This window comes from Colossoma macropomum, unplaced genomic scaffold (genome assembly GCF_904425465.1).
Source record: "Colossoma macropomum unplaced genomic scaffold, Colossoma_macropomum, whole genome shotgun sequence".
NCBI classification, from domain to species: domain Eukaryota; kingdom Metazoa; phylum Chordata; class Actinopteri; order Characiformes; family Serrasalmidae; genus Colossoma; species Colossoma macropomum.
In genome coordinates, this window is record NW_023494796.1 from 23,963,695 (window position 1) to 23,991,093 (window position 27,399).

At 39.7% G+C, this 27,399-nt stretch overlaps 1 protein-coding gene across 1 annotated transcript in view; it reads right to left on the reverse strand.

The window, feature by feature from the left end:
- The window catches only part of LOC118816661 (adhesion G protein-coupled receptor L3-like), a 450,500-nt gene that overhangs the window by 155,652 nt on the left and 267,449 nt on the right, over positions 1-27,399 (reverse strand). The window contains exons 6-7 of the mRNA XM_036583171.1: positions 16,709-16,723; positions 4,536-5,336 (exon numbers count right to left, since the gene is read on the reverse strand). Of these exons, the coding sequence (XP_036439064.1) occupies positions 4,536-5,336; positions 16,709-16,723 (816 nt within the window). The remainder of the gene's footprint in view (positions 1-4,535; positions 5,337-16,708; positions 16,724-27,399) is intronic.

The following is a 27,399-nucleotide window of genomic DNA, read 5'->3' on the forward strand; positions in this document are numbered from 1 at the left end:
AGTCTGCAAAGATAATAACGATCTGAAACACACCAGCCAACACTTTGAACACTCTGCCAAAAAAATGACAGTATTTCAATGATCTGTTTAAAATAAATACCACTTGGTTTGATCCTTTGCTTCCTGACACAACCAAACTTTATATACTCAAATACTTTTGGTGCCACTGTACATAGGTTACAGTTTAATAACTATGCTCACCCCTAGTTTAAATCCAGAGAACAAGAAAGCTGCTATAGAGAAACATGCCAGTGGGCATATGAACATCAGGGCCTGCATTCTACTCTTTTATACGTGAAGCTGATGTGGAATCAGTTTGCTTTGAGAAAACATGTTCGTCTGGATGTGATGAGCATGAGCTGATCACAGTGATATGAGTCTCAGAAGTTTGATACAGAAGCAACACTTCCAGGTGTGTGAACGCAGCTGTGCTGGGAGTGTGTATTGATTGCTTGGTTGCTCTTCTCTGCATGCTTCAGTGAGGGAGCAGATCAGTCTCACCTACACGTACAGCGCACAGGTGACATCAGCCTGCTCACACACACACACACACACACACACACTCCTACCCAAACCTCACCTTAGGGATTAATAAAGTAACTACATCTTTTCCCTGCATTTATCTCATTTCTAGTAGTTAAACAATTCAGAGTAATAACTGAATACTTTATAGTAGTAACTGAATAATTTATAGTAGTTACTAAATTATTAATAGCAGTTCCTAAATTATTTATAGTTGTTACTGACTCATACCTAGCAGTTATTAAATAATTTATAGTAGTAACTGAATCTTTTATGGTACTTATTGAATTATTTACAGTAGTAATTGAACCATTTATGGAAGTAAGTTAATCATTTATAGTATTTACTGAATTGTTTACAGTATTGACTGAATAATTTATGACAGTAACTGATTCATTTATAGTAGTGACTTAGTAGTGACTGAATCCTTCATGATGGTGACTGAATCACGTATAGAAGTAACTGGATTGTTTGAATCTTTTATGGTAGTTAATGAATCACTTATAGTGGTTACTGAATTGTTTGAATCTTTCATGGTAGTTACTGAATAACATAGTAGTGACTTAGTAGTGACTGAATCCTTCATGATGGTGACTGAATCACGTATAGAAGTAACTGAATTATTTAAATCTTTTATGGCAGTGACTGAATTATTTATAGTAGTTACTGAATTGTTTGAATCTTTTATAGTGGTGACTGAATCACTTATAGCAGTTACTGAATTGTTTGAATCTTTTATGGTAGTTACTGAATCATTTATAGTAGTTACTGAATCATTTGAATCTTTTATAGTAGTTACTGAATGGTTAGAATCTTTTATGGTAGTTACGGAATCATTTATAGTAGTTACTGAATTGTTTGAATAATTTATAGTACTTACAGAATCTTGTGTAGGAGTTACTGAATTGTTTACAGTTGTTACCGAATCATTTTGCAGTTCCTGAATCATTTCTAGTAGTCTTTTAGTTACTGAATAATTTATAGTAGCTACTTAATCATTTCTAGTAGTTACTCAATTGTTTATAGAAGTTACTGAAACATTCATAGTAGCTACTGAATATGTTATAGTTTAGTTTCTGAATAATAATTCTGCAGTTTAAGAGGTTAAAGGGAGAATGTGATTTAGTGCACTAGAGTTTGGAGGTTTCATTTTCAGGGTGAGGAAATTTGGCACAGCGTGATGAGGTCACTTCTTGTACTCAGTGCAGCTAATGTGAGTAATATCACCATTTAAACACTTCCATTTAATAACAGCACTTACACAGCCGCCTCTCTGTCTGAGCCAGAGGAAGTAGACAATAAGGCAGGGACACTGCGGCCCCACACAGAGACTCCTGCCCCACACGGACACTAATGCCCCACACGGACTCTACTACCCCATGTGGACACAAATGCCCTGCGCAGACTCTGCTGCCCCACACAGATACCACTGCCCACACGGGCACTGCTGTCCACACGGACTCTACTTCTCTACACAGGCACTACTGCCCACACGGACTCTGCTGCCCTACAAAGGCCTTACTGGCGCTCCACACAGACACTACTGCCCCATACAGACACGACCGCCCAACACGGACACTACACAACTGCCCGGCGTGGACACGACTGTCCCACACAGGCACTACTGCCCCACATGGACACGACTGCCCCACACAAAGACTACTGATCTACTTATCATCACCATGTTTAATCTACATGATGAAAGAATGTAGAAAGAGAGAGAAAGAGGGAGAAAGAGAGAGTGTGGTGGGCAGAGAAAGAGAGAAATAAAGACAGAAAAAAAGAAAAGAAAGAAAGAGTGAACAGCAGTGAGACCAAAAATAAGAGAAAGCAAGCGAGAGAGTGCGGCTGAGGGAGATGGAAGGACAGAGAAACAAAGAAGGAAAGAGTGAGACAGAGAGAGAGAGAGAAAAAGAAAGAGGAATGGGGAAGATGAACAAAAAGAGTGATGGATGGAGAGAGAATAAGAGAGGGAGAGAGAGAGAACGACAGAGTGGGCAACAGAATGAAGTGTATGCAAAGGGTGAAAAACACAATGAGAGTAAAAAAAGAAAAGAAAAAGTGAGGTAAAAAAGAGAGCGGGAGTGATTGACAAAGAGAGTAAATGACAGAGAGAAATCAGAATGACAGTTAAATAGACAGGACATAAGAGAGAGAAGGAGAGAGAATGGATGACAGGAAAAAAGAGACAGAGAAAGAAAGAAAGATAGAGATTGTGTTGAACTGTACTGAGACGTGATCATTGCCAGGTCAAGGAAACACAAAGCTGTTCAACTGACTGAAGGAAAACAGTCAATATCAAAACATTCATTCTTTCCTCCTGCAATATATCGTGCTATTCACGGAAATGAAAAATAATCAAATAAATAACTAAATAAATAAAAGGCGGCAACAGCAATTACAGCAGCTCTGCGAAGAAAGTCCTACCCAGTGCCCTGGTGTAGCACAGCAAGTAATTAGAACTTCATGTTTTCTCCAGCGCAATTACTCCACACAAGTGGCAATATTTCCTTCACAGCTGCCAGAGATGTTTATTAAAGTTCTTTTCCTTTTTTCCCCATTCTTTAAGAGCAAAAAACGAATGTGGTGCGTGGAGAAAGCGTTGCCTTCCTAATTACCACCAACCCACACGAAAAAGTGGCGACATTCCAGTTTTTGTTACTTTTTTCATGCTGAAGAAGAATTTCCTGAGCGCTAACTTTGCTCTTTGCTCCCCCAATTACAGAGTCCATTCAGAAAGAAGCAGTGCTACAATGTACCCACCTCCTCCCCCTCCCTCCACACAAACACGCTCAGCATTAGCGAAGCTGCAGGCAAAGCTTTCACTAAAAACCACCAATTACTCGATTGTGTTCCCTCCCCCTGCAGCCCACTCACTCAACGCTGCTCTTCTGGAGTGAACTACAGGCCACCGGCACTGTTTTTGCTCTTTCACATCCAAAGCCTCAACTCCACCAGGTAGTTAAAATGCTTCGCCGTGTTGGTTACAGACAGGAGAAAATACAACACACCGCTAATTGCCTTGGTTTTGAACCTACAGAAGACACACTTACTGCTAAATAAACACACCTGGGCGGGCTGTTAAGAGTCAGACCACTTAAATACATATAATGTCCCTCCAAAGTCTGAAGACAAAACTTCTTTTTTAAATTTTTATATTTTTAATACAAATGAGTATGTATTACAGACTAATCAAGTTTGTTTTGAGGAAAACCACACTCACAAAAGGTTCTTTCAACAACGCCATACAAGAATCACTTTTGGTTCCCTACAGAGCCATCCTTGAAAAAGAGATCTGTGAGTGAGAAGAACTTTTTAAAGGTTTCCGAGAAACTTCACATAATTCAGAAATTAGAGAGAGAATGAGAGGGACAAAAAACCATAGAAGAAGAGAGAGAGAAATAGAGGAATGGAGGGATAGATAGAGATGGAAGAAGTTTGTGAGCGTAAAAAACCTTTGAAAGATTTTAAAGCTCTACACCATTTTTTGGAGTCTTCCTAGAACCTTTAAATAATGGGGAGGTTCTTTAAAAAAGTTTAAAAAAGGTTCTTCATACTCATATATTTCATTTACAAAAGTGGTTCTCAAAAGAACCACTCACTGAAAGGTTCTTTAGGGAACCAAAAGTGTTTCTTCAAAGGCATCGCGCAAAAAAACTTTATTTTTAAGAGTGAATATAACACACCAGTAAATATATGTAACAGTAATAGTGACAGTGCTATCTTGGGAATTAAGCCAAAGCCAAAGTATTTTATCCTCTTGTTGTGAAGTCAACACTTTTTAGCTGTTTATACCACCTCTGGGCCAAAACAGTTTACAATCTGTGCTTTTAGAAATAGCAGAAAACTGTCAAATCATTATTGAGGCAAAATTTTCTTTTCATACAAAGGTACGTTGTAGGTATTCTTCTTAAATAATAAAAAAAATAAGAGCAAGACTTTAAAAAGAAGGCAAGGTACTCTCTAACTCTTGTTGGGCAGTGTAAACAAATAAATAAACCAACGCTTCTCACCTGGTCGACTGTCCAGTGCTCCAAAATCCAGCGAGTACTTGACCACATGGTAATTATTCCAGACGTAGAGCAGGTTGTCCCTGGGATTATAGTCCACAGCTGCGATGTACTGATAGGAGTTGGGAAACGGGATGTCCAGGTATCCATCCTTGCCCAGCTCTGTGTTGTAGATGTAGTCAATCTTGTTGCCTGTGGCCTCGCTGTCATCATCCTCGTAGACACTCTTGACAACATAGAGGATTCCACAGATCATGAAGGCATTGGAGGCCGAGCGCTTGTCATAGGCCGTATCCCAGGTACCTTCAACCCGGAGGGTGTAGGGGTTGAGTTGGCTGATCACAATGCGTCCATTATTGGATTCTGTGGCGTAAATCACCCAAAGGCCATTTTCATCCACTGCAAGGTCAATGTCGGACTTCCCTCCCCAACGGTAGGGTGAAGTATCGTGGTAGTTGGCGCTGGCGATGATGGCCTCTCCGCTCTTGATGCGAGTCCGAAGATCAAACTTGACGATATTCCGGGTGCGCTCCTTGTTGAAGAAAAGTGCCCCATCATAGACCACAAATCCTGTGCCGTCCACCCGGTGAGGAAGCTTATAAGTGGTGGTGGGACGGCCAGCCACAAAATCCTCCTTGCTGGAATATTCGGTGAGGGTATCTGTGCGATAAGGTGTCCAGGGCATGTAGTAGATCTTCTCCGAAGCTTGCAGGGGATCTTTGCACCAGGCGCCCGACTGGTGGTCTGATTCAAAGAGATGCTCACTTTGGTACACTCCTCTCAACAGGCCAGGGCACAGGAAGACTGTGGACACATGGGAGGAAGATAAGAAGGAGGAAGGATGCAGTGAAAACAGTTTACAGCAGTGGTCACCAACCCTCCTATTGCCAACCTTAAACTCTGAGTCTAGCTAGTGTTCAATTAGGGATTTACAGGAATCCCTCTTTGTAGACCTTCAGGAGCAGGTTGGTGAACACTAGTTTACAACAATTTTGAGAAGAAGTCAAATAGATGCTTGCTCAGGGATTTGTCCCCCTAGAAGGCCTGTGAAGGCATGGGAAGACTGAGGATACATGAGAGGAGAATGAGGAGATGAAGGGTTGCAATGAAAATAGTGGCCCACACCACCTGTAAGAAGATTATGAAGGAGATACTACAGAAGCATGATGAAAGAGCGAGCTAAGGGGTATTTGGCAAAGCAGGGTGACTTACTTAGCTAAACAAGTTGCCGGTCCAAAGGAAAGACGCTTACCTTCTGACAGAAACAGTTCAGCAATAAATTTCCACAAATTACCCATTACCCCAAAAGCAGTCGACCAGTCAAGATGTCTGGTTCAGTGTTCAAAGTTTGCTACTTTAGGTAGCACTAGAGCTACAAGGCTAATATAGCTAACAAGTCATAGAAGCTACAGTCACTCAGTTAGGATCATGCAAATCGCAGGTCTAAATTATCACGACCGGCACAGTTTCAAGCAAGTACATGACGATTCAAGCAGGCGGACTAGCTGAATGCTACCTGGTTTACATAAGCTTCTATTGCAAGCTTCTATTGCATATATTAGCTTCGTAGCTTCAGTGCAAAACTAAAGAAGCAAACTCTAGACACTCTACATGTCTTGGCTGACTGACTAAAGTTGAGGTAAGGCTGAAAGCTGTAAATTAGATTTTCTTTTCTTTAGGAGTTTGCCTCCAGTTATCTGGCTCACTCTTAAACTAATCAATTTTGCCTCATGAAATAACCCCGTGGCCACTATCTAGAAAATGAAGCAGACCTTCTGTTTCTATACCCCATCTCAGATGCTGACGTGAAGCTAAAATGCCTCATATTTACCCAAGCAAAGGTTGCGCTGTAAATTTTGATAAATAGGCCCGGGCATCTTATTGGCAGTTGGTCAAGTCGGGCGGTGGCTTCGGAGACACAATAATTACTTTATATTTATTACTATCTGAACATATTCCCTCCCAATGCTAAGTCCAAGCAGATATGGTCAATTTGTGTCATCTTGATTTATAATGTCTGCTTGCCCAAAACTAATAACCGACCAGCCCTCCGCTTACAGAATCTCTGAGGAACTGAGATGCATCTCAACCAATGCACCATTCGCAATTGCAACTTTCTTTTTCCGCAGTGCTGGATTAGACTGCGATCCATACTGCTAAAAAGATTACTTCAGAAATATCATCTAATTCCTATTAATTTCCTCCACTGAGCTGATGTCATCTATTGATAGCAAAGACAATATAATCTTTTGAGAGGGCAGTTAGCGCAGGTTGATAATTAAATACTGCACTGCTCTGGAGCTGGGAGCAGTTCACATGTACTTCTGATGAATGCTTCTGAGTTTCATTGCCACATCGCCGATAATTACAGTTTCAGGAGAGCCGAAAAAGTTTCCGCAGTCTCGACTGAACCCTGTAACTCTGTTTTTGACAGTTTTGACTTGCACTTTTTCTGCTTTTTTCTTCTTTTTGTTCAAAAATTGAAAGCCGACACCTCCGCTCACGGCCTGTGGGCAATCTACAGCTACGGAAGCTTTAAAAATCAAGAAAAGACAAAAAGCGCTCCATAAAGATCTTTTTCACTGTGATTAGGTCAAAGACGGATAAAATACAAAAGTTTCTTCTCTTCACCAGAGAGGTTTTGAAGAGTCAAGGTTCTCTCCTGGCAACTTTAAAATGTAAAAAAAAAAAAAACAAGACTACATAAAATTATTGCATGTTTTACAATGCATAGTTCTCACAAGGTCGATAACAGCATGACTACATCTACATTCAACTTATAATTCATGAGAAATTCTGCTGTATGGTCTTCAAGATATGACCCACATTCAAAATTCAAGCACATAATGAAGGCTTTACAAACTTTAACTTGTTAAAGAAATGATCTAACAGGCATTATGAACATGCTGCTGAAACAATGCTCATGGCCAGCTAAAGGATTTCAAAAATGGAGCTAAAGTAATGCTTATGAAGGAATTAGAAACGCAGTGCTAAAGCAGTACTTACATAGGCCTTATAAACACATAGTTTACAAAACAGATTTTCCAGGTCCTAAAATCTGATTGGCTGAGCCTCGTTTGAACCTCAATTCTGTATTAATGCACTAGAACTACAACTGATCAGCTAGTTAACAGGCTACATGAGCTAAAGAGCTCTAATAACATTAATAACACCAGCTCTGAATTAAAGAACTTACTATATATTTCACTGTAAACTGTCATTTAAAAGACTTAAGGATGTCGCTTGAATGTCTTACATGCTTCAGGTGTTTTAGCTCTGCCTTAAGCAGCAGTAAATCAGGCTGAATCTCAAACGGCTCCCTCCTTCCTATGTAATGCAATAAGTTTTGAAATTCTGGCTTTTAGTGTTGAATTGTTCAGGTGTGGACATGGCTGAATCCCAAATTACTATTCATAAGATATTTTATGCACTGTTTGGGTGGAGGAGCTATATTTTTAATTCCTATTAGTGCACTAAACAGGGAGTCAACCTTAGCACAGGAAAAGGATGTCCAACATTAATATCACTAATATCTTGGTAATATGTTGGTTCTAATCATTTCCTTCTATAAGAAAGGAAATCACATAGATGTGCTAATGGAAGTTAGCATTGTTGTTGCGGTAGTAATTTGGTGAGCAGAAACTAATTATAAAGCAAAGGTTTTTGAAAAAAGCTTATGAAATCGAAGGGACTACATATTCTTGTTCTCTTTCAACAGTCAGCGGTTCCTTGGCAACAAGGACATACTCTAAACTTGTTGGAATAATTGTTTATCTTGATTATTTTTAATAATGCTTTAAATATTGTATTACTGAAATATTAATTATTGAAAAAATGTGTATTATATGTTTTCACCATTTAAAAAAAAAAAGCAACTAAGCCTCTTGAGGCCATGCGTTACAGTGATTTTATCATGGGTAAGGGGATTTTACTCCACTTAACGACATGTTTAATAACACCTTCAATTGCAATAAATTGAAGGCGTAATGCAAGTGTGTCGTTTTTGTTGCTCTTTGCTTTATTTATTACTGCATGAACTGACCCTCCTGATGATGCTGCTGCATAAACTCAAAACTATCTAATTAACCATTGCTCCATCTGTTTTTCTCTGTTTTGTATTCTAATATTTTATACTGATTTTATACTTATAATTTTTATAATGCTGTTTGTTATCCGGTGTCCACCAGAGGAGGATGGGTTCCCCTTTTTGAGTCTTGGTTCCTTGGTTTCTTCCTTTTGCACTTAAGGAGTTTTTCCTTGCCACTGTCGTCATTGGCTTGCTCATGGGGGCTGGGACCCAGATTTTTGTTTTTTGTAAAGCTGCTTTGTGACAACACCTGTTGTAAAAAGTGATATATAAATAAACTTTGACTTGACTGTGACTTTATTAAAGGGACAATATGTAATATACTTACTGTATTAAATCATATAATGACCAGCATATTGTCATCAGAGATTAAGGAAACAAGTTGAAATACTGGCGTCTCCGACAACAGTACTACAGCCAGTATGTCCTCCTTTGACATTTCCGTTCTGGAGTGGAAAGTCTGTTTGCGTTTTGGCCTGTGATCCCGCCCATGGCCTCATGACCATGACATGGAAAAATGCATGTAAATATTGGTGATGCATTCTAAAGATGGAGACAGGTTAGAGTCCAGAAGGACTTTAAGATGGATGCAGAGTTCACTAATTTTATCCTTAACAGGTAAGCATTAGGTAAGGTCAGCTAACCTTAGCTAATTTATTGCAGATACTTTAAGTGATTTCAATGCTTGAGTACTCGCATTCTTACTCGTAGTTGGTTTGCTAATCATGGCAGATGAGGCTGAATCTAGCTTCCTATTCGCCAAAATCTTGTTTGAATTTTCCCGTTCCACCTTAAATGTTGTAGTGGTTATTTTCTGGCGCCTCAGGCTGCTGCTGCAAAATTTAAGGTGAATTGGTTAATTTAAGGTGAATTAGGTTAAAGCAGTGCTGATATGTGCATTATAAACAGAGATAAAATAAAATTCATATTTTATTTTTCATTCGTTATTAACACTAAGTACAGTATTTATGCAGTAATTATAGTATATATTTAGTATATATAAATTATGTCAGCATAACAAATATGACAGTATAGTAATGCCTATGTAGGTATTACAAACACGGTGCTGCAGTAATGCTAATGTAAGCATTATCATGTTACGCAGTAGAGCAATTCTTATAGGTATCATATACGTAGCGATAAGTGCTTACGCAGGCAAAACAAAGCTACTTAATATAACAGGATTTAAAGGCACTACATTACAGTGATCGCCACAGTAACCGCCCTTACTACTGTCTCTGAACATCAGCGTGCACATCCAAAAGACTAACCATCCAAAAGACAGCAGCTTTAAAAAGAGAAAGATTAAATGCACCACTGCAGCTCATTCTATGAGGCTTGAGCGTTTACAGAGGAAGGATGTGGAGTAGAAGAAACATTAGCTGCCGCTAATCTCTGTGGCATTAAACACACAGCGCTCATGGCCTTCAGCCAAGGCTCTCACACCCCTGTCCCTGAGAGCCGCTGCTCCAGCAGCAGCAGCTCACCATCCAGCTCATCAGCTCAGTCAGAGTCAGGAGTGTCAGAGCAGGTAAAGCTCTTCACTGTGCAGAGCTCCCAGACTCTGCAGGGTTACGGATGGAGAGCTCTGGCCTGGAGAACATCAGGAGCTACCTGACCTCTACATCAGAACCACAGTCCATCTGCAGTGTCAGCTACACACAGAGAGAACCTGAAGAGAAGAACTTGACTGAGATACCCACTCAAAGAGAAGAGACAGTTCATGAAGTGCGAGAACAACAAAACAAACAAAAAGACTGTAAAAGGTACATTAAAAAGTGCAGAGTAAAGGAGAGATAGACATAAAAAGAAAGAAAGAAAGAAAGAAAGAAAAAAAGAAGGGAAAAAGAGAGAGAGAGGTAAAGAGTATAGAGTAATGAAGAGAGACCCAGAAAGAAAGAAAGAAAGAAGGGAAAAAGAGAGAGGTAAAGAGTATAGAGTAAAGGAGAGAAACACAAAGAAAGAAAGAAAGAAGAAAGAAACAAACAAACAAACAAACAAGCAAAGAAGGGAAAAAGAAAGAGGTAAAGAGTACAGAGTAAAGGAGAGAAACACAAAGAAAGAAAGAAAGAGACAGAGAGAGGTAAATAGTATAGAGTAAAGGAGAAAGAAAGAAAGAAAAAAAGAAAGAAAGAAAAAGAGACAGAGGGAGATAAAGAATATAGAGTAAAGGAGAGAAACAGAAAGAAAGAAAGAAAAAGAGACAGAGAGAGGTAAATAGTATAGAGTAAAGGAGAAAGAAAGAAAGAAAGAAAGAAAGAAAAAGAGACAGAGGGAGATAAAGAATATAGAGTAAAGGAGAGAAACAGAAAGAAAGAAAGAAAAAGAGACAGAGAGAGGTAAAGAGTATAGAGTAAAGGAAAGAGACAGAAATAAAAAAAAGAAAGAAAGAAAGAGACAGAGAGAGGTAAATAGTATAGAGTAAAGGAGAAAAAAGAAAGAAAGAAAGAAAGAAAGAAAAAGAGACAGAGAGGTAAAGAGTATCGAGTAAAGGAGAGAGACAGAAAGAAAGAAAGAAAGAAAGAAAGAAAGAAAAAGAGACAGAGAGGTAAAGAGTATCGAGTAAAGGAGAGAGACAGAAAGAAAGAAAGAAAGAAAGAAAGAAAGAAAAAGAGACAGAGAGGTAAAGAGTATAGAGTAAAGGAGAGAGACAGAAAGAAAGAAAGAAAGAAAAAGAGACAGAGAGGTAAAGAGTACAGAGTAAAGGAGAGAGAAAGAAAGAAAGAAAGAAAGAAAAAGGAGAAAGTGAGACAGATAGAGGTAAAGAAATACATACAGAGAAAAAAGGGAGAGAGAGAGTGAGAGAGAGAGTATAGTTGGCAGTACAGATGTTTGTGTCCTGCGCTCACTCCAAACTAAACCCACACCCTCGTCCACCGTTAGAGCTGTAAGACAGCTGATCTAAGATCAGTACTAAAAGGCACCTCCACCACTGCTGGAGCTACGACTGCACAGCAGACAGTATGACGACACACACATTCCACTCTGCTCTCTCTGGGTGAAATGTGCGTGAACTGATGACGTAATGCCCCTCGTTTGCTGCTGAGTGCCTTCTTACGTCAGCACTGGCTATTCTTGTTCTCAGTGCTGAAAACCACTTTATCTTAACTAAGTTCTCTTAACTAAACGCAGTTCTTCTGTCGGCCATGAACCTAACTTTAGAGCACCAGAATGAGCACAAACAATGCTAATAAAGTTAAAGGGAAACTCCAACAATTTGTATAAATTTCTGTACAGCTAAATTATGTTAAAATCAGAGGTGTGAAATGCTCCATTCTAGAGAAATTTACCAAATCAAAATGTTGAGGCGCATGGGAACCAGACGTCCGGCCTCTAAAAGCTCTCTCACAGAATGTTGTTACATGAAACAGTTATGAAAACTTGCATGATAGTTTTGAGAAAGTTTGTTTAAAACATACACATTTTTAAGTTCATGGTGGAGAGGTACATGCTCCCAAATAAAATTAGCACTATTTTACCATCATCATTACATATAAAACTCTATGACACTGGTGGTTTTGGATAGTTAGTAAAATGGCTGAATTTGTGTTGTGGACATCACAACCTCTGGTTCACCACCACTATAAAGAAACCTCATAGAAATCTCACTCTGAATGACTTTTAGGGGATCTCAACAACTGAATTATACTACAATTTTGAAAAACTGATGGAATTCCCCTTTCAGTGTGTGGTTCAGAAGCAGCTTTAATACTGTTACATGCATATACACTCACTGGCCACTTTATTAGCTCCACTTACCTTTTAGATCCACTTTATGGGTATAAAGTTACAGACTGTAGCCCATCTGTTGCCATTTAATTTATCAGCCCCCCTCTTTACCATCCATCATTGGCCAGTTTCTGACCACATGACCGCTGTCGTCCAGATATTATCAGGGTGGTGGATCATTCTCAGCACTGCAGTAATACTGACATGGTAGTGTGGTGCTGGTACAAGGAGGGTTCAAACTGTAGCAAAGCTCTTGGGGGTCTTGGGGGTGGAAAGTCTGACTATGATGTGAAATGTTTATTGTATATTTGTATTTTATATTTTTATATAACATTTTGTAAGGCTTATCCTTTTTTTCACAAGTGGCAGGAATCGATTAGCTATATCCATATCAATATAAATGAGTTTTATACTCAGAGCCTGGCAAGAAGACACAGCAAGTAGGTCTAATATGCCTATTTTTTCTCAGTTAACCAACTAAAACATATTATTTAATTAGTAAAAATCTGATTTCACCGTTGACAGGCAGGTTTTATGGGTCCCATGAGAAGTAAAATCAAATTACAATTCAGTTTGCTGGACAAATGGATAAAATTACAGTCATTTTTTGGTTGTTGATGATGGACGATGCATTCGCCTCAGGTTGGGCAGCATGTCCACTCTAAATTGTCTCCAACTGTTACCCCCTCCCCTACTGAAAAAAGGGGGTGGTTTAAATGTGAAGTCCTCTGATTAACAAGTGATAAGTGCTAAAAGTTTAACAGCGCTGCGAACTAGGAAGGAAGAGCTGGATAGCATTAGCTTAGCTAATAGCTTTGCTCTGATTCAAATCTGCAGTAATAAAAAGATAAAAAGTTGAAAAGGTAGAAAGTTGAAAAACAGGCGTTAAAGTAACAGAAAGGCGAAATTTAAACTGTTCCATCGTGTCTGGATCTGTAGCCTAATCAGCTAACTTAACGTTAGCTTAGCGAGCAGGCTGCTGACCCAAACAGTGCAACACAACAGAGGACAGGCTTGATTCTGACTCACTAGTGCTCTGAATAAACAAGACTACATGATAAAAACTAATGTGTGAAGGAGCAAAAGTTGAGTGAGTGGTGTTGGAGTGACAGAGAGCTGAAAGTAAACCGTTTTGGCTAAGCTAATGAGAGCTTAGTTAGCAGGCCAAACATGCCTCACGCCACAGCACAAGCTTGGTTCCAGCTAACTGATGCTAAAAAGACACCCATTTAGAGGATTTCTGAGAGCAAGCATTCGAGTGATGGCAGTTAGAGTAACAGAAAGTTCAAATTGGATGTGTTCTGTGGTGTGTGTAGCTCTTAGCCATCGCTTAGAGGTTTTTCCTGGCTCTGATTTTCCCCTTTTTCCTCATAATACTGTCACTGCTATGTTGAGAGTTGTCCACCACCCAAAGAAACTGACCACTGATGAAGGACTAGAAGATGACTAACAGACGGGCTGCAGTCTCTAACTGTACACCAGCGAGGTGGAGTTCCAAGGTGTTTCTAATAAAGTGGACAGCGGGGGCGTATATTAGAGGGAATGTATAACATGGAGATCTAGCTTGTCGTCCTTCCTCACAGCTGTGCTTTGTGCCTGTCGTCTTCAGCCCGAAGGATACAAACATCATCATTATAATGTCATTTAAAATGCTGACAGCTCACTGGCTGCTCTATTGATCGCTCTGTGTAAGACGCAGTCGACTGGAATGAGCCGCGCATATCAATACAGAAGACATAATAAGCAGCCTGGCTAAAGACAGCGTGATGCTATGAGATCTAATTACAGATCTCACAAATCAGGGTATATTGAAGTATTGATGGAAGCTGTAATGGTGAAAAAAAATATATATATTGTTTTTCAAAGCAGAGAGGTATATTCTAAACGACAGATGTCAGGGTTGGGCCATTTGTAAAGTATATTGTTGCAAACACCGTAATCTATTTTCATAATACCCCTCAGAGGATTGTAAGAGCTGTGTGGAGGCTGAAATGCCAAAAGTTTTGTCTTTTGCTCTGAATACAGATGCATATTGACTCGGTTGAGGGAACACAGTCAGGCTGCATTAAAGGGCTCATATTCTACAGTTTTCTTGTATTTTATTTTTAGTCCATTTATAATTTTTTTTAATGTTTGTGTGGTTTTCTGTGCCACTTTTATACTTGGCCAATGTCCAACCTCTCTTTATCCTCTAGAATAAAACAGACTGTGAGTCTTTAAAGGGCCCATATCGTGGAAAAACAAATTTGCATCACACCTTAGAAATAAAAAAAAATTGATTTGATTGTATTTGAACACTGTCAAAGTGTCAAAACATATCGTTTCACTTCTCAGCCCTTACAGTCCACATATGGAAACTAAACTGCAAAAACCCACTGTTTTGTGACGTCACAGAAAAGAACTGCATTTACTTATATCTGCCAATTAAAGGCACAGCAACATCATCAGCTTATTTAATTATAAGGGCTATAAAAATGTTGGAAAATGGTCATCTCTGGAAAAAAAATAAAATATGAAAAAAGGACCCTTTAAAACCTTTATATGCAGATTACCTCTGCTCTGATTGACTTTCAGGAACACCACTACATTTACACCAATATAAATATTTCACATACTGTCTGTAGTAAAACAACACAAATAGGTGGAGTTCAACTGCTAAAGACTGAAATATTTAAATTTGTTCATGGTTGTGACATCACAGCCATGATGAATCCTACAGGCTGATTTTGCAGTTCAGTTTCCACATAGGGACTGTATGGACCGGGAAGAAAATGGTATATTTTGGAAATTGAACAATATCTACATAGTTTTAAAACAGGTAAAGAAATTCAGTTTTCCATGATTCGGGCCCTTTAATGAATTACAATGAATAACCCAACAGCGCACGTCATAACTAACACTGGACCGAATGTGGGAAACATCGCTAAAGCAGTGATGCAGTCAGAGCTTGGAGCAGATCTCAGTAAAAGTTATAAGGATGTCATGTGCAGCGTGTACCCAGCAGCAAAGTAGGGGAACCAAAGCAGTCACATGGCTGATGATGATGAAGGGTAAAGATGGACCGAGCACGTTCACCACGAGCCACTACATACACACCCACACACACTTCTATAAAGAAAACGTTAAACATTCACAAGCGCTCAGCATCAGACTTCAGCTTTTTTTTATGGAGGGATTTTCAGACAAAACAAGTTAAATAAACAAACAAACATATATATATATATATATATATATATATATATATATTGTAATGTGGCAATAAATGAAAAACTAAGTAAAATTAAGAATAAATAGAAATAACAGTCGTATGCAAAGGTTTTGGCACCCCTGGTCAAATGACGCTTTGTTGATTGTGAAAAAGTGAACACATCCTATACAGAGAACACCCTTCTGCACATTTTAATACACAAACACTGTGTTTAATCTGTTGCTTGTGCCAAAGTTATGTCACATTTGATATTTTATTCTTCGTCAGTATGTTAACTCAGCACCTCAGTAGAAACTTTGCACTAAAATTAGCAGAGAAATGTAATATTTAAGTTTGTTCTCTGTAGAGGATGTGTTAACAACAACAACCAGGTGTGTTGAAACTTTTGCATACTATTGTCTGTCACCCATCAGGGTGGGGGGACATATAGGCTAACTTTTTCTGGCTATCACTACAGACCAGCTATTGGCTACATTCAACATAAACATTATTTCTTTCAGTATAGTCCTACATTTATTACACACTACTGCAAGAAAATGTGCTGTTGACAGTAAGCAATGATCAGATTAAGTAAAAAACGTGTCTTTCCAAATAACCAATCACCAAATTCTCTGCAATCTTATGGGTGCAATTGACAGTCTAAAATAAAGGTATGCTAATTACATAAATAAGTTGAAGGCTTTTGTTTTAAAGAGTAGAGACTATTTTCAAGATTTTTTTTTTCCATGGAATATGTTATTAAGACTGGCTTTCACCTACAAGAAATAGCAATGCTGTATTATGAGTGATACGACAATCATTAGAGAAATAAAATGTGTTTTTAGTTATATTACAGCTGTAGTTCAATGTTCTGTAATGAAGCTCTTCAATTACACATTGTTATTTTTTTATTTTAATCATTTATACTTATATTCAGTTGTACTGTTATTTATTGCCACATTATTGCATTTAACACATTTAATGAATTGTTTACTTATTTATTTAATTAATTGTGTCTCGGGGAAAAAAAAAACTCTCCATATGTTCTGCTTAAAAAGAGCTTATGAATGTCTTATATTATATTGAGTGTGTAATAAACGTTATAATATGAAAATGTTTTGTAGTGGAATTATAATGGCTCTACAAAGGAAAAGAGAGGACATTTCACTTTACCTTTCTGTTCCACTTCTAGATTAGGCATGAAAAAAAACAAAGAGAGAGAGAGAGAAAGAGAGAGAGAAAGAGAGGACAATACATTAATGATGTGACAAACTGATCAAGTGTCTTCTTCCCAGAGTGTATTGAATGTTTTTAGAGAAAAATAATGTTACACAGTAGCCATCTCCTCTTCTGTCATAATTAGACATCGTTAAAAACAATAAACAAACAAAACATTCAAAAAGAGGCAACTTTGAATGGAAAATCAACAGGTCCCTCTGCAGCCTGTGGAGAGAAAGAGAAAGGAAAATCTGCCCCAGACATGAATTACAGCTCTGTAAGAAACAAAAAACAAAGCAAAAGAAAAGGACAGACTGAGAAGAAAAACATTTGAGAAGAGAAATGAAATAAATTCAGACTCTATATTGAAAACGCACCGTTAGAAGAACAGATGTGGATCATTAATGTGTGTGTGTGTGCGTGTGTGTGTGTGTGTGTGTGTGTGTGTGTGTGTGTGTGTGTGCATTGAACTGTGATGAGGTCACATGTCCACCCAACACTCTGCCTCCTGTGTGTGTTCAGTGTCCTTGTAATCCTTTATTTAATAAGTCAGGATTAACACCAGTTACAGCCAACTTACAGACCATATATATGGACTGAGAAGGAAAGAAGGAAAGAATGAAAAAGAGGGTAAAAAAACAAATGAAAGACCAAATAAAGAACGGTAGAAAGAACGGAGAGTGAAAGAGAAAAAAAAACAGAAAAAGGCAGGGGAGAAATGGAACGAGAGAGAGAGAGAGTGAAAGAAAGAGAGAGAGAGAGAGAGAGAGAGAGAGAGAGAGAGAGAGAGAGAGAGAGAGAGAGAGAAGAAAGAAAATGATAGAGTGAAAGACAGGGAAAGAAAGAGAGATAGAGAGATATATAGAGAGGGGATTGGTGTCCAAGTTTAACAAACCTGAAACATATTTATCCCTTAGCTATGTATTGTAAAAGTCTCTCTCTCTCTCTTTCTCTCTCTCTCTCTCTCTTTCTCTCCTTAGTCCTGTAACCTGTAACATCCTAAATCCTCACTGCAGGTCTCCACGACAACCACCAGCACTGATCAACGTTGTCCAGCACTGACAAACTCACACACACACACACACACACACACATATGCAGACCGGCTGCTATAAGAACACAGTACAGACTCAGTGAACGCAGACCGGCTGCTATAAGATCACAGTACAGACTCAGTGAACGCAGACCGGCTGCTATAAGATCACAGTACAGACTCAGTAAAAGCAGACCGGCTGCTATAAGATCACAGTACAGACTCATTGAACGCAGACCGGCTGCTATAAGATCACAGTATAGACTCAGTAAAAGCAGACCGGCTGCTATAAGATCACAGTACAGACTCATTGAACGCAGACCGGCTGCTATAAGATCACAGTATAGACTCAGTAAAAGCAGACTGGCTGCTATACGATCACAGTACAGATTCAGTGAACGCAGACCGGCTGCTATAAGATCACAGTATAGACTCAGTAAAAGCAGACTGGCTGCTATAAGATCACAGTACAGACTCAGTGAACGCAGACTGGCTGCTATAAGATCACAGTACAGACTCAGTGAATGTAGACCGGCTGCAATAAGAACACAGAACAGACTCACGAAGAGAGATAGGTTTAAAAAGTAATTATATTAGGAGAGGGTCCAGCAGTGCCCACTGCAGCCAGATATGTGTATGAGTGTCATTCCCTTCAGGACAGTGAGTGACCACCACACCACAATCTTTTCTTTTACTCACTGATATATATATATATATATATATATATATATATATATATATATATATATATATATATATATATATTTATATATATATATTTATATATATATATATATTTGATAATTAACATTTCTTTCCTTGTCTTTCCTGTTATAAACTACAGACACATATTAAATAGGTTTTGTTTTATTATTGTATATACTTTTATATTATTAATTAATAATTAACACTTTCGGTTCTTAATTGTTGCATCATCTTACATTAATCTTGGTTTTGTATTTTTTTTTGTTTGTTTTTTTTATTGAATTTTAATATATAGATCACTTTGTAGTGCTTTGACTATACAAATTTGTCATGTTAATAAAGCAAACTTGAACTTGAACCTGAGAGGAGAAAGTCAGACAGAAGAGAGAGAGAGAGAGAGAGAGAGAGAGAGAGAGAGAGGGAGAGAGAGAGAGAATAATGCGATATGAAAAGCTTTTTGATGCTTTCTGAGAGTGTAATAAGATTTGGAAAGGCTGTCATCGACTGAGACGTTTATAGATTTAAAGAGAGAGGGAGATATTTAGGGAGCGAGGGAGAGGAGCGCTAAAGGAGAGGAGAAGCAGCTGCTACAGGAATATCACTTCACTGACTTTAAACAGGCATCACATTAGCTGTCACCAGGGCTGAGATTCTTCCTTACAGTACCTGAGGCAAATCATTCAAACACATGAAATAATCCTTATTTCTGGATTCAAGAAAATTAGAAGAATGCTTATCTGGCAGCATCAGCATCTGGACAGTCTGATGGCCTTTCACTCCATCATGGAACGTAAACGACCTTTCCAATTACAGTCAGAAATTTAAACTCATGACAAACTGTAGTGATCTTGGTTTAAAGTCACTCTATAATACTGAGTTTCCATTTACACTAGTGAGCTCACTGAAACAAGGCAGGCCCAGACGATAAACATCACCTGAAGTTAATACAGAGATGAGTAAAACTCTCCTACCTGTCCAACTTCGCAACAACAGAAAGAATGTGTTAGTGGGCGGAGCCTGTATGTTAATCCACCTATCCACTCCCTATTTCTCAAATGTGATCTTGCCTAATAACTGTTGCTAAGTTTGACAAGCTTTACAGAATGTTGCTAAATTATGTATATTTATTTAGATAAAGATCTATGCAAAAGTTTTGGCGCCCTGGTCAATTACATTTTCTTGGTCTTCTAAGTGAAAATAAGTTAATGTCCTCTACAGAGAATACACTCTTGCACATTTTAATGCACACTTACTGTTTATTTGCAAAATTTTACATATTGGGAAATACGAAATAAAACCTAAAATGTGGCCTGTGCAAAAGTTATGGCATATTTTAGATTTCTCAGACTATTGTGTACAACAGTGTCTAGTTTGGAACATTTCAAACGCAAAATAAATACTCAAAAAGATTCATTGTCATATTTATTGTTTAAAGAATTGTGTCCCACCTCAATAACATACTCTAGATTTACAGAGTTTTTACCAATTTGGACAAACAATGTTTACTTAAAACAGTGACAGTACATTTGTATGTATGGAGGCATGTATTTATCTGTGGCATTAAATGTGTGCATGTTTCATACTCAGTTGTAGGCAATTAGGCTATTTTAGGCTATTAAAACACTGACCACAATAGTCTACTGCGCTAGCGCCCCTCCTGTGGACAAAGGGCACAACCGTCTATTTGGCCCTCTCTCTGGGTGGGTAGGGTAGGTAGGATGGTCTCCCTTGTCCCTCTTTACTCAGTACTATGCTAGCCACAATGCTACTGCATATTGCACTGCCACTTTGTTTATACACCCAAATATATTGCATATTGTGCTGCTATTTGTTTATACTCAGTGGACGTGACGTGCACCACTGCATTGTCACCTGCATAATATTTATGTGATTTTTTTGCTTTTTTTGTGTGGCACACTATATTTTATGGTCGTTTTAGCATATTTTATTTTTTTTCCTTCTTCTATTTATGCATCTGTGTAATAGTGTAGGGCAGTATTTTGGCTCTGGTTTTGCTCTTTACTGTACTTTGTGCTGCTGTAATAGATGACTGTCTGTCTGTCTGTCTGTCTGTCTGTCTATCTATCTATCTATCTATGTATGTGGGTGTCTGTTAGCTGAAGTTACAGAATCAGCAGTTAGCGCTCTCCTCCAAGCACGATGAGCTCCAATGGCATTGTGTTAGTGACAGTTCGAAGAGATGTTTTGGCGCCTTATGTGTCTTGGAGGAAGCACATGCTAGCTTTCACCCCAGGCTTCACCCAGCTTGGGGAAAGGAAGGGAAGTGCAGGCTAGTGGGAGGAACTGACCACTATAAAATCACAGAAAAAACTGAGTTTAAAAAAGAACATTAATTGTAACTCGCGTCCTCAAATACAAAAACACTGTGCAGTTGCTCATTAGGCAGAACCTAATGGTTGAATGGCATGTTTGCCAAAGTTCTGTAAAGCTTGTCACACACAGAGCTGTGAATGTCCGTCAGAGTGGAGGAGAGTGTTAGTGCTGCAGTGACTGAGTGCTGATCACTGAGTTCCTCTCACTGCTGCTACTGAGGCGCTACACGTCAATCACAGCTGGAGGAGAGAGCACACTCGCTTATACATGCAGGAGAGAAAAACAAGCACAAATGACCTTTCAGGAGGAGAGAGAGGGGGAGAGAGGGAGAAAGAGGGAGAGAGAGAGAGAGAGAGAGAGAAAGAAAGAGAAAGAGATGTGTTGCCCTGTTTGTAAAATAACTTCTCTAATAAAATACTTGCTCTAATTTGCTGTTCTTATGCATCCTAAAACAATACAAACACTATCATAACATACATAAACATGGCATTTATTAACAGTCCTAATTTTAAGATATTTCTGTAATTAGAAAAATGACCTCTGAAATGTCTTAATCATTATTTCAGTGATATTTTGCCAATATTGGAACTAAATGTGGTAATGATAAAGCTTATCGAATAGTGTAGAATAAAACTGAAAAGACTGTAAAAGAAAAAGTGAGAAAGGAATTAAAAGTATTTAATAGTTATTAATATTGCTTTCAATGTTTGCTGTAGTTATTATCATTGTTGTTGTTATTGCTACTGTTATGAAACAGTACTTGACAGTCACGCCACTAAAGCTTGAACACAGAGAGAGAGAGAGAGAGAGAGAGAGAGAGAGAGCGAGAGAGAGAGAGAGCGAGAGAGAGAGAGAGAGAGAGAGAGAGAGAGAGAGAGAGAGAGGGTGTTGGATGTGAGTAGACACTTCCTCTCTTAATTAATGAGTCAAATTACACTCTGCTCTGAATAACACGGAGCAAAAACACAGAGCTCTGTCTCTTTATCTCTTCCTCCCTCGCTGTCCCTACTCCTGCACTCCTTTTCTCCTCCCCTCCTCCCCCACTGTCTTCACTCACTTCCTCCCTCACTGTCTCCACTCCTCTCCTCACTGTCCCTACTCCTGCACTCCTTTTCTCCTCCCCTCCTCCCCCACTGTCTTCACTCACTTCCTCCCTCACTGTCTCCACTCCTCTCCTCCCTCACTGTCCCTACTCCTGCACTCCTTTTCTCCTCCCCTCCTCCCCCACTGTCTTCACTCACTTCCTCCCCCACTGTCTTCACTCCTCTCCTCCCTCACTGTCCCTACTCCTGCACTCCTTTTCTCCTCCCCTCCTCCCCCACTGTCTTCCCTCCCTTCCTCCCTCACTGTCTCCACTCCTCTCCACCCCAAAGTCTCCACTCCTCTCCTCCCTCACTGTCCCTACTCCTTTTTCCTTTTCTTCTCCCCTCCTCCCCCACTGTCTTCATTCCCTTCCTCCCTCACCGTCTCCACTCCCCTCCTCCCCCACTGTCTTCACTCCCCTCCTCCCCCACTGTCTTCACTCACTTCCTCCCTCACTGTCTCCACTCCTCTCTTCCCTCACTGTCTCCACTCCCCTCCTCCGACACTGTCTCCACTCCTCTCTTCCCTCACTGTCTCCACTCCTCTCCTCCCCCACTGTCTCCACTCCTTTTCTCCTCCCTCACTGTCTTCACTCCTCTCTTCCCTCACTGTCTCTACTGCATTTCTTCACTGGCTCTACTCCACTCATTCCTCACTGTCTCCACTCCTCTCCTCCCCCACTGTCTCCACTCCTCCCTCACCGTCACCTCTCCACCCTTCCCCAACTGTCTCCACTCCCTTCCTCCCATACTGTCTCTACTTCTCTCCTCCCCTCACTGTCTCCACTCCTCTCCTCCCCCCACTGTCTCCACTCCTCTTCTCTGTCATTGCCTCCACTTCCCTCCTCCCACACTGTCTCCACTCCTCTCTTCCCTCACTGTCTCTACTGCATTTCTTCACCATCTCAACTCCTCTCCTCCCACACTGTCTCCACTCCTCTCTTCCCTCAGTGATTCTACTGCATTTCTTCACTGGCTCTACTCCACTCCTCCCACACTGTCTCCACTCCCCTCCTCCCACACTATCTCCACTCCCTTCTTCCCTCACTGTCTCTACTCCCCTCCTCCCACACTGTCTTCACTCCTTTCTTCCCTCACTGGCTCTACTGCATTTCTTCACTGTCTCCACTCTCTCTTCCCTCACTGTCTCCACTCCTCTCTTCCCTCACTGATTCTACTGCATTTCTTCACTGTCTCCACTCCACCCACACTGTCTCCACTCCTCTCCTCCCACACTGTCTCCACTCCTCTCTTCCCTCACTGATTCTATTGCATTTCTTCACTGGCTCTACTCCACTCCTCCCACACTTTCTCCACTCCTCTCCTCCCACACTATCTCCACACCCTTCTTCCCTCACTGTCTCTACTCCCCTCCTCCCACACTGTCTTCACTCCTTTCTTCCCTCACTGGCTCTACTGCATTTCTTCACTGTCTCCACTCCTCTCCTCCCACACTGTCTCCACTCCTCTCTTCCCTCACTGATTCTACTGCATTTCTTCACTGTCTCCACTCCACTCCTCCCACACTGTCTCCACTCCTCTCCTTCCCCACTGTCTCCACTCTTCTCTTCCCTCACTGTACCTACTCCTCTCTTCCCTCACTGTCTCTACTGCTCTCCTCCCTCACTGGCCCTACTCCTCTACTCCTCTTCTCTTCTGTCACTGTCTCCACTCCTACACCTTTCTCCTCCCTCACGGTCTTTACTCCTCCCCTCCTTTTCTCCTCCCTCACTGTCTCCCCTGCTCTCCTCCTCTTCTCCTCCCTCACTGTGTCTATTGCTCTCCTCCATTTCTCCTCCCTCACTGTCTCCACTGCTCCCTTTCTCCCTCCCTGTCCCTACTCCTCTTCTCCTCCCTCTCTCTCTCTCTAACTTGTTTTTTTTACTCTGCTTAAAATAATAAGGATCACTTTTATTTATCTTCTGTATGAAATGCATTTTCATTTCATATTATTTTATTTGTGTAATGAATTGACAACACTGACATAAGAGTTCAATCTCTCTCTATTCTCTGGCTTTCTCTGTACTGTAGTATAACCTTGAGGCTGTAGAGAGAACTGTGTGACAAACGTGTGTGTGTGTGTCTGAGTGTGAGAAGGACAGTGAGGGAGTGTATGTGACAGGTGTAACAGATTGGAGCTCACACCACCAGTGCCCCCCACCCCCCAGAGAAACACGGTGATGTAAGTAGAGCAGAAATAATTCAGTAGCGCCTTTTTATAAACATATTCCAGATTCACAGAATCACCATGACAGAAATCAGTTGAACAACCTGAGTGTGTGTGTGTGTGTGTGTGTGTGTGTGTGTGTGTATAGAGTGCTGTACTCCATGATTAAGAGGAGAACATCCATCATGTGATTCCTGACTCTGATAACCAATCACTGTCATCACACAACCGTAATCACATCATTTTTGGGTGTTTTTTCTCAAACACACACACACACACACACACACACACACACGCATGCACACACACGCACACACACACACACACACACACACACACACAGAGTGAAAGGGAGAGAGAGAGAGAGAGATAGAGAGAGAGAGTGAGTGAATGTTAGGATAGGATAGGAGACAACGTCAACAGGTCCATTTACCAGTACAACTGGACAGACCAGTAACAATAACATACCACATTTAATACACTGAGTGGCCACTTTATTAGAAACCCCAAGCTTGTATCTACACTGAGGATTTATAACTGAGAAAATAACAACATTCCCTATTTCCCAGTGTGAGGACGCACAGATCTAGTAGGGGGTGTGGGTGTGGGTGTGTGTGTGTGCTTGTGTGTGAAGGAATTGCCATGGAAGAGTATGATTACAGGTGTGTGTGTGATGACAGTGATTGGTTATCAGAGTAGAAGCCACTTGATGGATGTTTTCTTTTTTATAGAAGCCCATTCCCTCCAGGCAGAGGGGAAAACACTCTTTCACTGTTTCAGACAGCAGTATGTCAAATATTTGACATATTACATCGAAATAATGACGGTTTCTCAAACCAAATTGACTTACTGCATTGAAATGATAGCTTTTCCCAAAAGTTTGACCTAATATGTCAGAATAATGCCATATGTATATATATAACTGACTTACTGTGCAATAATGGCTTATAATCTCAAAATCACGACTTATTATCTCAAAATTGTGACTTACTGTATCAAAATAATGACAAGTCAGAATGAATAAACTATCATTGAGGATACTAAGACAAACTGTTGGCATACCATTACCAGAAACAGAAAAGAAGAGAAAAACAACAATGCCTGGTCAGTGTCTTTGTTATATTCGTTATATTTTATGTCTTTGACACCAGAGCAAACTTCCTGGATGTGAAAATGTATTTGACAAATAAAAACAATGGTCTGCTGGTCACTCTCAGTCGGCACTGAACACTAACACCTTTTAGATCGTGGACGAAGTCAGCGCTTAACGAGATGCCAGAGGAAGCGTTTGTGTAATCAGATACGGAGACGCTTCACTTTTTCATCCGCTCGGGTGACTGACCTCAATTTATTTTTAATATGCCGTTCTGATTGAAGCTCATTAAAGGATCCATCAGCGGCCGCTGAATCAGAACTGTCCAGAGTTTACTAACACAGAGCTATGACTCCCTAAAAAAACATTTGAACCCTTTATGACCTAAAGTGGGCGTCTAGGCATGCTTTGCATCTTTACCCTCAGTATCTTATTTATTACATTATTATGAGATAATTTTATCTTCTGAGGTTCTGCTTTTATTTTCTTTAGTTTTATTATGAAGCATATCGAGCTGCTACCTTTCTGAAAGTGCTCTATAAAAACTTCAATGTTCAGTCTGATCGGGAATGATATGCTTGTATACAGCTTTTTAATCTCATGTAGAATTTTTGTATAAATATCATCAAGTGATGATATTTTTTCCCTTAGGAAAGAATGGGGTGCAAAGGTTTGTGAGCCCAGCTTATAAAACGATGACAGAAGTCTATTAGTAACACCCTATTAACCATGTAGGGTATCATAGCAACCCCGAGAAACCACTTTGCACCCTCCAAGCAACCACCTGGGATACCATAGCAACTGCCTAGCAACACCTTAACAACCACCTACAATAGCATAGCAACTGCATAGGAACACCCTAGCAACCATCTTGGATACTATAGCAACCACCTAGAAACACCCCAGCAACCATCTTGGATACTATAGCAACCGCCTAGCAACCACCTGGAATACCATCGCAACCACCTGGAATACCATAGCAACCACCAAGAAACATCTTAATAAGCTTAAGCTGCACAATCACTCTGCATTTTCTTTAGGAAATACACTTTTCTAGTAATTATTATTATTATTATTATTATTATGGTTGTTATTGTTGTTATTAATAATATCATTTGGCATCATTAAGTGACCTATGTTCTAGACTTTGCACAAGCTTGGCCTTTAGCTCTGTCAGTATTTGTACATAAGCAATATAACTAAATATATGAGGCAAAAGATAAGATACTATTATTATTGTTTTACATTTTTAGTACAAAAAATAGCAGTGATAGCAGAAGTATGTTGTAATTTTATATGCGCTATTTCTGGCTTGTAGCTCATTTGAAGTGGAGAAATTCTGTTGAAAGTGTGGACTCTAAAATCTACACCATTGTTTGTAAATAGGAGAGGGAATATTTTATTATTATTTAAATTTGATGGGAAGTAATCTTGTTTTATAGAAAGAAAACCATCTGTTACATTGTTGCCATTGATTTATTGATAGATTTAAACCTGCTGATGCAAAATGTAAATCAAATGTAAATGCACCTCATTACATCACTAAGTTATTAATTATGATATTACATAATTACATTTAAATGAATACATAAAGAAAATGATATGTGTGGCAAAATAACCCAATGTAGCTATATATGGAATTCGAAGCATACCGATGTCTTCATAAGTTACTGAGGTGGGCACTGCTGAGAAGGAATCTGACCGCTGTGGAGATTCCTGTCTGCTCCTCTAACAGACGCAGAGAGTAAAATGCTATGTTATCTTACTAATAACTGATCATCCCTTCAGCCTCAGCCTGTCACAGTGCTGTAAGTCTCGAAATGTTCTGGACAAGAGATTTCCAAGCAGGGGTCAGTGTAATGAAACCTTGTCAGTTCAAGCTGGGAACAAGTAGTTGACCCCTTACATGGCCAGGGCCCAAAGTTTTATTACACACTTCTATAACCTAAGAATAGCTCCGTCAGTTTACATTGTAGTTACTGAATAATAAGCTTTAGTATGTAGTAAGACTGGGATTGAGCTGGTTTTCTTCACGCTAAAACTCGGCCCTGTTCAGCTGTACAGCCAAAACCCCAGCAGCCTCTTGGCTCTGTTCTAAATTCAATTCCCACTGTAGTTGATCCCTGAAATCACCTTCATCCCACAAACACCTGACCATGTTTTTACGCTGCCAGACTTTTTTTTTTACTCTGATATACTTTCAGATATTTAACATACTACATTTCATTATTT